Source organism: Marmota flaviventris, chromosome 3, assembly GCF_047511675.1.
Source record: "Marmota flaviventris isolate mMarFla1 chromosome 3, mMarFla1.hap1, whole genome shotgun sequence".
Taxonomy (NCBI): Eukaryota; Metazoa; Chordata; class Mammalia; order Rodentia; family Sciuridae; genus Marmota; species Marmota flaviventris.
In genome coordinates, this window is record NC_092500.1 from 143342466 (window position 1) to 143358165 (window position 15700).

Consider the following 15700-nt stretch of genomic DNA (forward strand, 5'->3'; position numbering starts at 1 on the left):
CATATAAATTACTGAGGGCCATTACCTTGGCCCCTATTGGCATCGCTCCCTTGGCATGTCAGAGGGAATGGTTGTGGATGAGCAACAGCATGTAACAAAGAAATCCATCTCTTTGGGTCTTTATCAGAAAACATTTATTGTCAAGGGGCGATTCTTAAGAAAAATAATTCAATAATATTTCTCACCCAGAATTTTGATAACACAGTATTTACACCTGTACAATATATACAGCATTTCTCCTAAGCAGCGCTCAAAGCGAAGAATAAACTAGCCGGGGGTGGGGTGGGGGGGTGGGGGGTGTCAGAGCACCGGGGGGTGCTGGGGCGTGTGCAGGTTAAGGGCGTTGGGGTGGGCATGGCCTATCAGGTTGAGGTAATGCCGGTCGAGGCCCTGCACCGGTGTTAGGAAAGGGCTGTGCTGCTGCGCTGGGCTTGGGAGCGGCACCGGTGCGCTGGGCAGGTAAGGCAGCGCCGGGCTGCGAGCAGCGCCATGTGGCCAGGGGAAAGGCCCCGGGGCAGCGCCCTGTGGGAACACAGTGGCCTCTCCCGGGCTGTGGCCTGCTAACTCAGGCCCCGCAGGGTGCAGTTGGTAGGAGAAATCCGGCTCCGGGAGCGAACTCAGCGGCGGGAAGGCCGGCTCCGCGCCCAGGCGGGCCTTGGACTGCAAAAAGGCCAGGATGCGCGCGTACTTGGTGTCTTTGGTCTCCATCCGCTCCACCGTGGTGAGGTAATGCACCAGGTTCTTCATGCACTCATGGTAGCCATAGTGGAAGTAGTTTGCAAACTCCGTTAGAAGTTCTGCTGAAGGGGCAAGAAAAATGGTAGCAAAGCCGGGGGTGGGGGAGAATCCTAACCAGTTCCTTCCCTATCGCGAGTTAAGGAGGGTGCTGGCCATCTCCCACCACATATTCCGATCAAAGTTCTCATTTGAAGCGCGCGCTCTTCTCTTCACAGTTGAGAGACTGGAAACTCGAGATGAAGATCCCTTTTCCCGCAGAGCCTGACCACACCCACCCACCTGAAAAAAGGCGATGGAACCAGCCTCTCTAGAAACCATTCTCCTTCACCGCCTCGCCGTCGCCCAAGCGGGACAGTCGCTTTAGCAAGACCCCCTTTTGTCCCTCTGCTCTGGCTACTTCCCTCTAGTAGATTTGTCTGGGAGGCTCCTTCACTCCCACTCCCAGCCCCCAGGTCTCAGTGTGGCGCAACCTCCCGGCCCAGATTTCCGGTTCCCTAACCCACGCCCACCTTTTTCCCTTCCCCGGGGAAAATCAGCAGAGTGTAGAGCTCTCAGGTATTGAACAGTCATCTCCAGGATCTCCGCCTTCTCCAGCTTCCCGGAACTCTGCAAAAGGAGAGGTTCCTTGAAGCGGCCCAGCGGTCGCAGGCCAACCCTAACCGACTGGGAGGGCACGGTTTTATCTGGAGGGGACTTGAGAGTAGAACGCTAAGGCGGATCTGCGTGAGAGCCGCATAAGGTTCAATCGGTGCTCAGGTCCCAGGTGAGCCAGGCCGGTACTCGAAGCGTCCACACACATCTCCGCGGGGAGTGACAGTGGAGGGTTCTCAACGCCTGGCACCTGGCTCACGCTACAAATATTACCTGCTTTGCCAGGGCCATGGGCACGGTCTTGCCCAGCTCATTCAAGCAACGGTTGATTCGGTCCCTCCTCCGCTTTTCTATCACTTTATGAGAAACAGGGGTTCTCTGTGAACAGAGGTTTTTACATTTAGGATGTTATCCAAGACACCGCTATAGTAGCTGTGTGCTCAGAGGTTCTCCCCAAGAAGGAAATCCTCCTCCGCCAACTCGGACCAAGGGAGCTCTGTCCCCTCCCGCTGGTGCTGGCGCATTCCACTTCCAATCACCCTACCCGCTCAGGTCACTGAGCCGTGCCGAGCGTCAGGGCTTTGGAGAGGTGGCCACCAGCCTCTGGGCTTGACCTTCTCCCCTCTTAAGGTTGAGGACCTCCTTTCTTTATCCCCACCCCCTTCCCAAACCACTTAGGATTCCTCCACACGCAAAATCCCGTGTGGAAAAGTCTCCCATCGGTCTAGCCAGGTGGCTGGTGGGTGAGTCATACGCCTACACCACCAGGGCGCAACGACTCACTCTGCGTTCCTTGAGCTTGTCTGACATCCTGGTCAGTATGCGCCCTCGGGAGAGGCGGTGGCGCTAGGCACCCGTCCTTTTTCCACCTCGTGTGCCTCTTCCAGTGTCCCAGGTAAACTGCAGCCTTCCAACTCTGAGGGGCTGCCTTATAAAGCGGTCATCTAAAACTCCAAGTGCATTCACGAGTTGAATTATTCCATAGGATTAAGGGATCTGCGTTTGGAGGATGTATGCATTCAAGATCAGTTTTAAAGAAGTTAAGAAAAAAAATTAGCAACCGAGGGGGGTGAGCTGGGGGCAGATCAGCTTTGTTAATCCACGTGGCCCTTCAAAGGACACGTGATCGGCTGAGGAATAACATTTGCATGGCAACAGCCCGGGCGGGAAAAGGAGGCGGTAAACTGGAGCCGGCGGGCGAGCGAGCGCCTGCAGCAGTCTTGGGCGCGGAGCGCAGGGGCGCAGTGGCTGCGGGCACCGGGGGGCGAGGACCCTCACAAAACAGTGTCGCCTCCTTTAGTCCCACCGCTGAGTCTCACACGATCGCCTGTTTACAAATCCCAGCAAGCCCGCCGTCCCAGCGCCGAGTGCGTTTTAAAGCCTGTCCAGAGTCATTAAAGTAATTAAGTAAGCCTTTAATAGGCTGTTCCGCCGGGTTCAAGGGAGAGCTCTTGGAGACGGAGGCGCCCCGTTTGTTCCCAGGCTTTTCTCACACGACTTGGTGACACGTCCATCTCCCCCCTTTTTGTTTACACCGCTTTATTTGTCCGGACATCCCGGCAGGTGTGGGGCTGCGGCTGGCACACGAGGCTCCCGCCTCGCCTCGCCCCTCCCGCGGGTCTTTGGCACGCGACGCTCCCCCCCTACTCCCTGACCACATCGCTTGCTTTCTTTTCTCCCCCCTCCAGCTCTCTCTTCGTGGGGGGAAGAGGCTCAATTTGTAGCCTATTATCCTATACGAAAATGTCCATTGAAAAGTATGAATAGTTTCATTGGGCTAAATTTTAATAATGCCAGGGGGTGAGGGAGGATAGGCAGGCGTGTGTGTGTGTGTGTGTGTGTGTGTGTGTGTGTATGTGAGGGGGAGGTGGGAGGATTGGGGGCAACACGGAGAAGAGTGGGCCGAGAAGAAAAGGGGGAATGCAGCTGGCCCAGGCGAGCATTATGCGACGTCACCTGCGTGAGGGGGCGCCTACAGACCCCTATTCATTTGCCTAATTTTGGTCAATTTAACAAACTTCAGGAGAAATTATTGTGGCTTTGTCAGGGAGGGTGAAGCCTTCTGATCGAATTAACAGCATGTTTTGATCCGGTAAATGTCATTAGAAAGGGAGAAACAATCGCGCTTAGAGGGCTCTGAGTAATGCGCCCAAGTGGAGACGCCAAAGCGCACGGCTCACAAAGGGAGCAAGTAGCTGCCACAGGGAACTTTTGTACCCGCCCATCGCCCAAGTTTTGACACAAAAAGGCATTATTTCATACTTGAATACGTTTAATCCAACGATTGTCTATTTTCTGCAAACATATTTTCACAGCATTGTTAACTTTTTATGTCCCCCTTTCGCGGGCGCCTTTTCTTAACGTTTGGGGGCGGGAGAGCGCAGACACTTTGGGCATCAATATTTGTCACTGAAAAGGGCCCCGTGAAGTTAGGGAAGTTGATCTCTTTTTTATGGTTTTAGAAAGCGAAAATATCGGGGGAGGAGGAGGGAGGGAAGACAGGAACAGAAACCAGGGAGGAAATTTGCTGGACGGGCCCAAATGGAAGGAGGGGGGCGGCGGCGCCTGGGAACTCTCTTGGCCGTCTGCGCCTCTGCGGGCAGCCTGGTTGGGCTGCCCAAGACCTCCTCCCCCACCGACCCTCCTAGCTCACGTTAGCTGTCTTGGAACCCTCTGAAGCCTCCGGATTTGTCGGGTGTGGGTGGTGGGAGAGCTTTCTTGCAGATGGAAACAATAAAAACGATTTTTGTTTTACGACCGGCTCTAGAGCCTCCAATTTCTCACTTTTCATAATCTTTTCCATCTGGAAACTGCGGAGACTTCTCTTTAGACACCTTGTCCCTTCTTTTTGTCACCACCCTCGCCTAAACTCTCTCTACCTTGCTAGACAACGGCAGGGGCGGGCTCTTCTTTTGGGTCGTTTTAGTCCCTGATATAGGTGGGCAGGGCGGAATCCTGCTGCCTGGTGGCACATAGAAAGCTCTAGGGCGCAGAGACAGGCCTGGGGTTCAGGGCCTCAGGAATCGAGCCTCCCACCTGCAGAAGCCTGGGAAGTGTGAGGGTCGGTCTGCATCACGCACCCTAGAGTGTCCCACTCTGCCTGGCTTCCAGCTTCTTTTCTATTTCACGCCAGAATGGACACGACCCGCACCCTCCTGCAGGTTGCTTTGCCAGCCGCGGGTGTCCTCTCAGAGGTTATCCATTTCAGCATATTCACTCGCACACAAAGGGATTAAGCACGAACCTTATCCAAATTAACTAACGTGAAAGGGTAAAAGAAGCGCGCACACTTCTCACACCCCGCCGCCCCCCCCCCCCCTTAGGCCCGCGGACTAGGAGTTGATCCTCTTACTGCTGGTGTTAACCACCAGCTGCAGGCACTTTCCACCAGCTAAATTTCTTTCCGTGCGAACTGTGTAATTTTCTGGGTTTGATCGCGATGCTGGGCTCAAAGTTTGCCTTGGCTTAGAAGATTCCTGGAGCTGTTGAGTTTGTGGGTAGGATTGAGTGGATACAGATGGGGAGCCCTGGTGCGCATGCTCATCTTGCCCTTCTAGGTTGCAGAACCACCTGAAAGATACTTCTTCCTATTCAGATTAGCCCCACGGATGTATTTCATTTCTCCATTCCTTGCCTGAAGGCCTGAATCACACTGTGTGTGTGTGTTGGGGGAGGTGGGTTCACGTAGTCTTCCCTTCTGGGGATGATGATCAAGTCTACTTGGATTTTGACTTAATTTTCACCCCAAATGAGAGCAGAGTGGTGAAGACCAGGGGTTGCTGGAGCAGAACAGCCAGTTCCATTCCAGCTCCATCACCTACCAACCAAACCAGACTTAAGGCAAGTTAATGAGTCTCGGCTGTGCCTCAATTTCCTACTCTGTAAAATGGGGTTAATAATTGTGCTACTATGATGCAAGGTGGTCACTAGAATAAAGTAAGGAAGTACAGGTCAAGCATCTAAAAGAAGGCTCATCTCTTTGCCAGCTAATCTCTTCTGCAGTCATCTCCCTATGTTTAGTAGTGTATTGTGGTTTTTGTGTTGTTTTATGATATTTTTAGTTAGTTCATATGTTTCTCTTTCCCAAGAAAGCTTTACCACCCTTAAGAAGCCGTGGTGATTCCTCTTGAAATTTAAGTTGACCCAAATTAGGCAAATGAATGGGGGTATTTGAATGCCACTCTCACAGGAGGGGTCACCTAGTGGTCACTTGCTAGCTGTGTCCTCCTAAAGTATATATGAAGCCAGAAAAAGCTCTAAGTGCAGAAGACCCTCAATGTCATAGCCATTCTAAAATGCCTCAAACATTTGCATGGATGTCCAGTGCAAGCTAGGAAGGAGAGATGTCGGCCAAAGAATACATATTTACAGCTAAGGAGGAATAAACTCAAAGGATCTATTATTGTACAGCATGAAGACTATAGTTAAAGTTGATATATTCTTGAAAAATGATAGTGGAGTGGATGGTAAGTATTTTCACATCACAAAAATGATAGCCATGTGAAGTAATACATATGTTATTAACTAAATATACCATCTCACAATCTCACAACCTATATACAGTTGCCCTCCATATCTGCTGTTTCTGCATCTGCAAATTCAACCAATTGGATTGAAATTATTAGGGAAAAATTGTGTCTGTACTGAGCATGTCTAGACTTTTTTTTTTCTTGTTATTTTACCCTAAACAACATAGTAAGACAGTCGTTAAATAGCATGTTTATGGCATTATGTATTATAAATAATCTAGTGATGATTTAAATTATACAGGATGATGTATATAGTTAATATGCTATATAAGGGGACTTAAACATCCATGGATTTTGGTATCTGAGGGGTCCTTGAACCAAACCCCTATAGATGGAGGGACAACTGTATGCTTCAACACTGCTTGCTATGATTTGGATTAGTCCCCCACGTGTCCATGTGATTGGAGTTTTGGTCCCCACAGTGGTACTATTGGGAGGTGGTGGAACTCTTGAGAGATGGGGCCAGATGTGAGATCTTTGGGAGTGTGTCCTCAGAAAGGATTAAGGTAGCTCTGGTGGAACCCCTTGGTAGTTCTAAAACCTTGAGCCTGGCCCCACCCAGCCCTTTTTATTCCTGTATGGAGGTGTAATCTCTTCTCCTGTATATGTTCCCATTTTGTCTTTTACTATCATGTGATGCAACAGAGAGATTCTTCATGAGAAATGAGTAGAGATGCAGGTACCATGCTTTGGAACCTCCAAAACTACATAAAATCTTTTTCTTTATAAAATTAACTGCCTCGGGTATTTTGTTATAGCAATGGAAAGCTGACTAATCTATTGTAATGGTAAAGTAAATCTGCTCTACCATGATAAATACATACAATTTTATTTCAATTTAAAAATCAACTTCAAAAAAGAACAGGAAGTGAGCCAACTTAGAAATTAAAAATTAAATATTCTTTGTTTAATCTCCTGACATCTAGAGACCTCTGTTGAAGAATACAGCAAGAATAAGTATAATGTTTTTATTTTTGTGATTTTATGTTTCCATTTACATCTGAAATGTCCCCCAGAGCTCATGTGTCCCCAGTGCAGCAATGTTCAGAGGTGAATGGGAGGTGATGAATCAGGAGGTCTCTGATCTCATGGACAGATTAATTAACTTTTTAATTCATAGGTCAGTGGATTTAGGGGAAGAAGCTTTGTTATAAAACTCTCTCTCTTTTTGCTTCCTGGCCACCATGAGGTGAACAGATTTACTCTATTATGTGCTCCCACCATAATGTTCTGCCATATCACAGGCCTAAAAGCAACGGACCCAGCCAACCATGGACTGAAACCAAGACCTAAAATAAACTTCTTCCACCTTTATTTTTTTCAGGTATTTTGTCACAGGTATGGAAAACTGATGGGCACACTTTACTACTATTTCTTTAACTTCATACATTTGACATGTAGCTTCCAAACTGAAAGATGGGTTCTTTTGTGTTTCTTTCCAGTCTTATAAACTGAGGATTTATTGGTTTGGGAAAGGGGAAATGAATGGAAAGAAAATTATGTTGTGGATATATGGAATTTTCAGACAAATTGCTCTAAGACATAGTGTTCTGGGTAATTTCAAATCCTTCCCTCCACCTCCCTTCTCCAATACACAGAGCAGACTTTCTAGATTCATCAATAACACTGGGGATTTAATCAAGTGAGGAAGTATAGGGAGTCTTGTCAGAGGGTGGGGAAAATGCAAATGTGGCTGATCCTAGCATACTTCCAAAGTACCAGTTAGACTCCTAAGCGGAACCCAACTCCTGGGTTCTGACAAGCAAGCAGGATGGTTCACTCAGAAAAGGTGCTATGAAAGTATTGAATCCCTCGGCCCATTTTAGAGTTGAGGAGTCTGAATAGCAATAGGAGAAATGGGATATCTGATAGCATGCAACAAGCCACTGTCACAAAACACTTCACCAAGGGTGGATTTGCAATGTGACCCCCCAGGGTTGATGCCTCAGTTTACTCCTCTTGTTACTATGAAGGAGAGTCCAGTTAGACAGACCCCTGGAGTTTAGGGCTGATTCTGTAGGACATCCTGAGGCCTTCAGTATGTGTGAGCATTGATGGGAGGCATCAACATGTGCTGGAGCCTCCTTTACTTTGCTTCTACTTTCAGAAGCCCAGCAATGACAGCATGGCCTGAGCACCATGGCCTGAGCCGGGGTGAGGGAGGTGGGGGGTGTACCAAGGGCAGTACTCGCCCTCGGCAGGCTCGTGCCTTAAGAAAGAACATATTTCATGGTCTGCCCTAGTGCAATTGCTCTAGGCACCCATTCTAGCAGCTTGCCATCAAGTGTCTCAATGGGTCACTCAGAGAAGAGTCTTCTCTGGACTTTTCTTACTCAGCAGCCCTGATTCCTCTGCTCCCTCGGGTAACCAAGAGTATTCCCAACCCAACAGTGACATTTTGTGAAGTATCTGGTAGGATTAGTGTTGTCATTGCAGTCAGCTGAAGGCAAGAGGGACCCGGGAGTAACAGAAATGTCTCCTACTCTAAGGACACACAGTGGAGGAGTCTATTAAATCTCAAACCTGAAAGGGACCAGGGACTTGGGAAGTCTGTATCTGTAATAGAATGATTTCCTAGAGATTTTATCTTTGTTCCCTTTGTTCTTGTCTCTGAAGCAGTTCAGTTTTAAAATTTTGAACTCTTTCTGAAGGTTTAGTACTTGGGGGGAGGTGGATTGCTCTGCAAGGTCACAGCACCAAAACCATCAGTACCACCAGCTGTCGCAGGGTTCAGATGAGTGTAGCTTCTCTTGCTGAAGACACACCTTCGGAATTGCATGGCCCCAGATTTTTTTTTTTCTTTCTTAAAATTTTCAATAATTTTTCATTACTGGGGATTAAACCAGGCCACACATGCTAGGCAAGTGCTCTATCATTGAGCTACATCCCCAGCCCACTTTTGTTTTGCTTTAAATAAAAACTAAGTGTTCTGATTCCTTACTTAAACATGTGGTCCTCCAACCTGCAGTTGTCATTGTCACCACCTGGCATCTCATTAGAAATGCAGATTCTCAGGTTCTGCCCCTCATCTGAATCATAATCTGTATTTGAAGGGCATTTCCAATTGATTTGTGTGTACTTAAAAGTCTGAGAGGCAGTGCTTTAGCTGAAGTTGGAGGCCACCATTTAACGGATGGCTACCTGATGAGCAGATCCCAGGTAGGACTAGCCACTTCAGGAAGGACAACTGGAGAGCAAAAGTGGTGGCAACTTCCAGGCTGGAAGTAACTATGTAGATTAAAAGACTTCCCATGATGGACATGATTTTTGCAGTTTGAATATTCCACAGGGTATTTGTAGAACTTCCAAGAAGTAGTCTTCTACATGCAATGATATATTTCATGCATGTATCTCCAGGGGTTGGTTGAAAGTAGTAGATGCTCAATATACTTTTGCTGAATGGATAAAAATGGGGAGAAGAAATTTGAGGATTATTTTAGCATCAGTGCTGGAGCTAATTCTATAGGCAATATCTCACTTGGTCCTATTTTACAATTTATCTTTGCACTCTTAAAGCACTAAGTGACTACAGTATAAATATAATTATTAAGAAAGAATACTTTGCTTGGCACAGTGGCACATGCCTGTAATCCCAGTGGCTGACGTAGGAGGATTGCATGTTTGAAGCCAGGCTCAGCAAAAGCCAGGCACTAAGCAATTCAGTGAGACCCTGACTCTAAATAAAATATAAAATAGGACTGGGGATGTGGCTCAGTGGTTGAGTGCCCTTGAGTTCAATCCCCATTATCTCCTACCCCTACTACCCCCCCCCCACCAAAAAAAAAAAGAATACTTTGCCAGGAGTAGTGGCTCACACCTGTAATCCCAGCAGCTTGGAAAGCTGAGGCAGAAGGATCACGTCCAAAGCCAGCCTCAGCAATTTAGCACGGCCCTAAGCAACTTAGTAAGATCCTGTCACAAATAAAAAAAAATAAAATGGGCTGGGTATAAATGTGGCTCAGTGGTTAGGCACTGATTCAAACCCAGATACCAAAAACAAACAATACTTATAGGGAGATCACAAGACAGATGAAAGTGTTGCTTTCCATATTTGATGTTACTATCACTTAAAAAGTATTTTCATATATTGTGCATTCTGTCCATTATGGACTTTAATTATTGTAAGTAATGGGGTTTCCTTTGGTGTGTGTGTGGTAATTATGGCTTCTTGCTTTGTGTTAACTTGAGCAACCATCTAGAAGGTATCACTGGAGAACTTTGGCTTAGAGTATTGGTGGAGTTCTTTATATAGCTCTCAGGGAAGTTAACACTTCATATAAAGATTTTGTCTGCTTTATAGGGCTCATTTTCTCAGAAAAGAGAGACACAAGTTGCTGTGAGTACAAATTTATTGTAAATTGCTGTAAATGGCATAGAATGAAGAGGAAACGTAAATTATAATAATGTTCTGCCGTATAGGCAAGAATGAAGTTGCAGCCGGGGTTATGGCTCACACCTGTAATCCCATTGGCTTGGAAGGCTGAGGCAGGAGGATCTTGAGTTCAAAGCCAACTTCAGCAAAATCAAGGCTCTAAATAACTTGGTGAGACTCTGTCTCTAAATAAAATATAGAATAGGTTTGGGGATGTGGCTTAGTGTCTCTGAGTTCAATCCCAGTACCAAAAAAATGAAGTTGCAGACATTTGATAAGCATCAAACCTATATGATCAGGTGATTGCCCCAGCATCCCCATCCCAGTCTGGTCACCTGAGACTGTTGCCATTTCTGTTCATTCATCACCGGAATTGAGCACTTACTATATGCCAGGCACTGTGTTGGGCAACATTGGAGTGACTGAGAACAAATTGAACTTCTGGAGAATCTGTTAGGTTCCCACACGTGAAAGAAGAACCAGATTAAGGATCGAGGCCTGGAGGGCAGAGCCTTACCGCTAAGTGGGATAAATTTGCCTCTTCATTGGTCCACCTGCCTCAAATTGCTTCCTCCTGCTTGCTGATTTAGTTTGCTTCATTTTTTTTACATCAAATTTAACCAATTAGAGATCAATTTGAGAAATTCCAAATCCTTTCCTTTAAAAACTGAGTTGTTTTCCAGTGCTCTCATTAGGATAAACTGATATAACCAGATTTGGTTCCTCCCTAACACCAAACTGAAGGAAGCTGTCAAGATAACCAGTTTTGATTAGGATGCAGGTAATTTTGGAAGACCTAGTATACTGGTTTCCTGTGGCTGCTATAACAGATACTACAAACTTGGTGCCTTAAAAATAACAGAAATTTATTCTGTTCTACTCTGGAGGCCAGAGTCTGGAATCAGTAGCACTGGGTTGAAATCATGGTGTCAGCCAGACCACACTTTTCAGGGATGGGGTGGGAATTCATTTTTTTTTTTTTTTTTTTTTTGCCTCTTTGGCTCCATTCCTTGACTTGTGGTCATGACACTCATATCTGTTCTCTGCCTCCATGGTCACATTGCCTTCTCCTCCTCTGTGTGTGCCACACCTCTCTGTCTCCTTGTAGTAGTACTTATGGCTGCACTGTGGCTGTCCTAGGTAGCTGTCCATCTCCAGGTCTGCAGCTGAATCACATCGGCAAAGTTCTTTTTTATCACATCAGGTGACCTCCCCAGGTTGTTGGAGTTAAGCCCTGGATGTTTTGGGAGGGTCATAATTAAGCCTTCTGCACTGATGAAGTGCCATTGTGGACACTAAGACAGCATTTGTGCCCTGAGACCCTGAGGGCTGAGCCTCCTCCTCTCCCTCCCTTCCTTCCCTTCCCCATTGCCTTCTTCAGCCTTTCTCACCTTCTTGAATTGAGGATCTCTTGCTCCCAGGCCTCAGAATTGATGCTGCTATAATGTATTTATGCTGCTTTATAAGTTAGATGGTCTTCTTTACTAAGCTACTACCCTCATTACTATTTACATACACACACACACACACAAACACACACACCCCAGTTCTGTCTCTATGCTAGCTCATACACATCTCATCTTTCCCTCGCTCTCCTCCCATACCTCCTCTTTTCATTGGCATCTGGACTTTTGAACAGATTATGCTCATGATCACTAGGCCTGTGCTTCAGAGACCTCTGGACATCCAATCTGACTCTGCTTACTGAATGGCCTTGGGAAAGTTGCTGAGCCTCCTTTTCTGCATCTATAAAGCAGTGACAATAGCACCTACATCTAGACTTGCTGTGAGACTCAGAGCTGTCACATGGGTAAAATCCCTGGCAGTCTATCTGGACCATAGAAGCTGCAGAGCCTGAGGTTCATGCTTGATGTAGATGAGTACCTGTTACATTTCTGGAATGGTGCTGGACCCTCACGTCACAATGGGGACAGAACTTGGTTGCTACCTTTTAGAGTGACACAAATTCAGGGAGGGAATAGATAAAAACTGTTGGGAAGTGGGTGGTGATAGGAGGGATGAGAGGAACACTTCCTGGAGGAAGTGCTGTGTGAACTGGGTTCTGAAGCCTGAGTATCTGTTAGGTTCCCGCATGTGAAAGAAGAACCAGATTAAGGAGCAGGAGCGAGGCCTGGAGGGCAGAGCCTTACCGCTAAATGGGATAAATTTGCCTCTTCATTGGTCCAGCTGCTCAATCCAAAAAAAAAAAAAAAAAAAATGAAGCAAACTGAATCAACAAGCAGGAGGGTACAATTTGAAGCAGGTGGAACAATGAAGAGGCAAATTTATCCCACTTAGCGGTAAGGCTCTGCCCTCTAGGCCTCGCTCCTTAATCTGGTTCTTCTTGCACGTGTGGGAACCTAACAGATACTCACGCTGCAGTATTTGTTTTCTATGGCTACATAACAAACCACCACAAACTAGGAAACTTAAAATGATGGAAATTTATTCTCACAATTTTGGAGGCCACCAAGTCCAGATTCAAAGTGTCAGCAGGACCATTTTCCCTTTTAAGGCTCTAGGGGAGACTCATTCCTTGTCCCTCTCAGCTTCTGGCAGAGCTTCCTTCCTCCTCTGTTTTCACATGGCCATCTCTCTGTGTGTCTCTCCTCCTCTATGTCTTCTCTTCTTAAAAGGACACTTGTCATTGGATTTAGAGTCTATCTGCCTGGATAATCCAGGATGATTTCATCTCAAGATCTTCAACTTAATTATATCTACAAACATCTTTTCCCCAAAGAAGTTCACATTATTACATTCCAGGAAGACATGTTTTTGGGGAAGAGAGGATACCATGCAACCTACTGCAGTAAGAAAGAGGCGGACAAGCAAAGCCGAGCAGAAAGGGTGCATTCAGAAAGGGATTGGCACACAGAGGGGCACAAAGGCATGAGGTAGCTGTCTGAGTTTGGAAAACCACATTGTGGATCATGAATTATGCAGAAGGGTGTGGCAGACAATGAATGGAGGGTCAGGTTATGGGGGAAGGATGAGGGTGGTACACTTGACACTAAGGAGTTTAATTTCTTTATGTCACAGTGGTTCAGGTAGAGATAATTAGGATTTGAATAAGGGTTAGGGGTGAGCTGAACATGTTTGACAGATAAAATTAACAAGGCTCAAAAAAATGACTTAAAATGGTAAGAGAACAGAGAAGATGATAGCTGGATTTCTGGTCTTGGAATTGATCAGATGGTGATTCCACTGATATTGGCAATAGGAGAAAGAGAGGGCATTTGGGGGGGAGGGTCTGGGCATGGGAACAGGGAATATAGGAGAAGAGGCCTCCTTTACTTTTGGACTGATTTTAAAGTTCATGCAGATATCCATAAGAGCATGACTGGAAGACAGTAAGGGTATGAAACTGAAGGTCAGGGATAAAAAGGAAGCATCTTCAGATGTTGACAGACAGTGAGGGTGGATGGAATCCCTTGGAAGGGCTTAAAGGAGACAGGCAGGGGCCAAGATAGAATCATGGGGATGCTCATGGGCAAGACTGGGTGGAGTACATTGATCAGGAAGGTAGATGGGAAGAGAAGGGAAGGAAAAGGGAAGCAGGAGAGCTTAGAGGGCCCTAGCATTCCTAGCAGCAAAGGTACAAATGGCTTCAGGAAGGAGATGATTGGTAGATTTGATGTGGAAGAGAGCCAGAAAACATTTCTAAGACCCTAAAGATTCACTGGATTGAGCATGGAGGTCATCATCAAACTGCAAGTTTCAGAAGAGGAGTAGAAACAGAAAGGGAGGCTCAGACTCTCTTTCTTCAGCCTAGACTTTGAGGGTATAGGTGCCTCTCAGGTGATGAATTCAGACTGCCTGCTGGAAAGGACAATCCTCCTGGTCACTTGCTAGTTGGAGTTGAGTTGGGTATATCTTGTATCCTCTTTATCTGTGGCGATACATTCCAAGACCCTCAGTGGATGCCTGAAACCATGGATAGTACAAAACCTTGTAGATACTATGCCGTTTTCATATCTATACATATATTATATATGATAAACTTTAAATTATAAATTAGATACGGTGAGAGACTAACACTAATAAATGATAAACAGGCTAATTATAACAATATGCTGTAATAAAATGACCAGCATCACCACCCTTGAACTTTGGGGCCATTAGTAAGTAAAATAAAATGCAAACACTGTGACACTGTGACAGTCTGACAGTGAGACACCTACTAAGTGACTTACAGGAACCCAGTATGAATGCATTGGGCCAAGGGATGATTCACATCCCATCTCATGAAGGATGGAGCAGATAGGACTGGACAGCACAAGATTTCACCATGCTACCCAGCATGACATGCAATGTAAAACTTATGAATTATTTATTTCTGGAATTTTCCATTTAATACTTTTGGACTGTAGTTGACCTAGGACAACTGAAGTTGCAAAAGTGAGACTGCAGGAAGTGAAACCACAGGTAAGGGAGGACTACTGTGATACTGAAAAAACTCTCAGGTGGCTCTGATGCACAGGTCCATGGTCCTCATTTAATTGATACCACTACTGTGCAGTGGCTTGTCAATAATTGGAGGTTATATAATCTGATGTAAGATAGCTATGGCCATTGGTGCCTCTCAGGGGACAGTCAATGGTGGTATTGTCTTGCCTTTTTTTTTTTTCTCATGACCAAATAATGACTGTGGTCAATATATACATAGCATCTCTTTCTTCCCAGGCTCTGCACTTCTCTGGGCTCTAGAGTGTTGCAAATCTTTGCTCATTTAATTCCCACAACAATGGGATGAGTATTGTTTATTTTATAGATAGGAAAACAGGCTTGGGAAATCCAAGGACACTTGATTCAAGGGCATAGCACCGTCAGGTGGTAGAGCTGAATACAATGGAGGCTAATCTAACTCCCAGCAGGATTTATATCTTTGATGGCATTGAGATTACAAATCACAGGAGACTTCTCAGCAAGATGCTTACTCCCACCTTCCAACAGCAAAATGTAACTACAGCTTTGGAAGCAGAGGTCACATTCTCAACACACCCTCTGACCTGGTAGGTTTGTTTTTCCTCTTAAGGAGAAGGGCTGCTCCCAAAGATGCAGGTAACCCAAAAGTCAACAGGTATTTGAATTCAATTCTCTCTCATTCTTGCTCTCCAATTATATAGAAATGGCTTCTGAACTCTTACACATCAGAAGTCTTGGAGGTCATAGGTTCCTAGTTCCTCCTCAGACCCAGGATTATTAAAAAGAATCTTTGAGGGTATGGCCCTGGAATCTATATCTTAAAAAAGAAAGAAAAAAGAAATGAAAACACCTCCAGGTGATTCTGATGCTCAGGCCCATGTTCCTGCTATGCAATAATTTGTCAATAATTCAGGATTTTGTATGGTTATGTATTGATATTAGATTTTGGCAGATGAATGGGATAATGAGCAAAATTTTTTTTAAAAAAAAATCTTTTGTCTTTGGTTCTGATAAGCTTATTAATATGGCAATCATTGGCTTCGTT

The 15700-nt window shown here is 45.8% G+C and overlaps 1 protein-coding gene across 2 annotated transcripts; it reads right to left on the reverse strand.

The window, feature by feature from the left end:
* Nucleotides 1-300: 300 nt before the first annotated feature.
* Nucleotides 301-2139, reverse strand: Helt (helt bHLH transcription factor). 2 transcript variants are annotated; one of them, XM_027926818.2, is made up of 4 exons: nt 2113-2139; nt 1603-1707; nt 1248-1344; nt 301-797 (listed from the first exon to the last, which is right to left on the reverse strand). In XM_027926818.2, the coding sequence occupies exons 1-4, from the start codon at nt 2137-2139 to the stop codon at nt 301-303; spliced, it is 726 nt and encodes a 241-aa protein (XP_027782619.1). The 2 variants fall into 2 exon arrangements, with proteins under 2 accessions (XP_027782619.1, XP_027782618.1); XM_027926817.2 differs by having other exon boundaries at nt 301-800.
* Nucleotides 2140-15700: the final 13561 nt, after the last annotated feature.

What these genes read in the sequence shown, in the direction of transcription:
- Helt (XM_027926817.2), bottom strand. Translation starts at nt 2,139, where the DNA reads ATGTCAGACAAGCTCAAGGAACGCAGA. An exon ending in ACAAGCTCAAGGAACGCAGA is followed by an intron (nt 1,708 to 2,112) that starts GTGAGTCGTTGC and finishes CTCTGTTCACAG; the next exon opens with AGAACCCCTGTTTCTCATAA. An exon ending in CCATGGCCCTGGCAAAGCAG is followed by an intron (nt 1,345 to 1,602) that starts GTAATATTTGTA and finishes CTCCTTTTGCAG; the next exon opens with AGTTCCGGGAAGCTGGAGAA.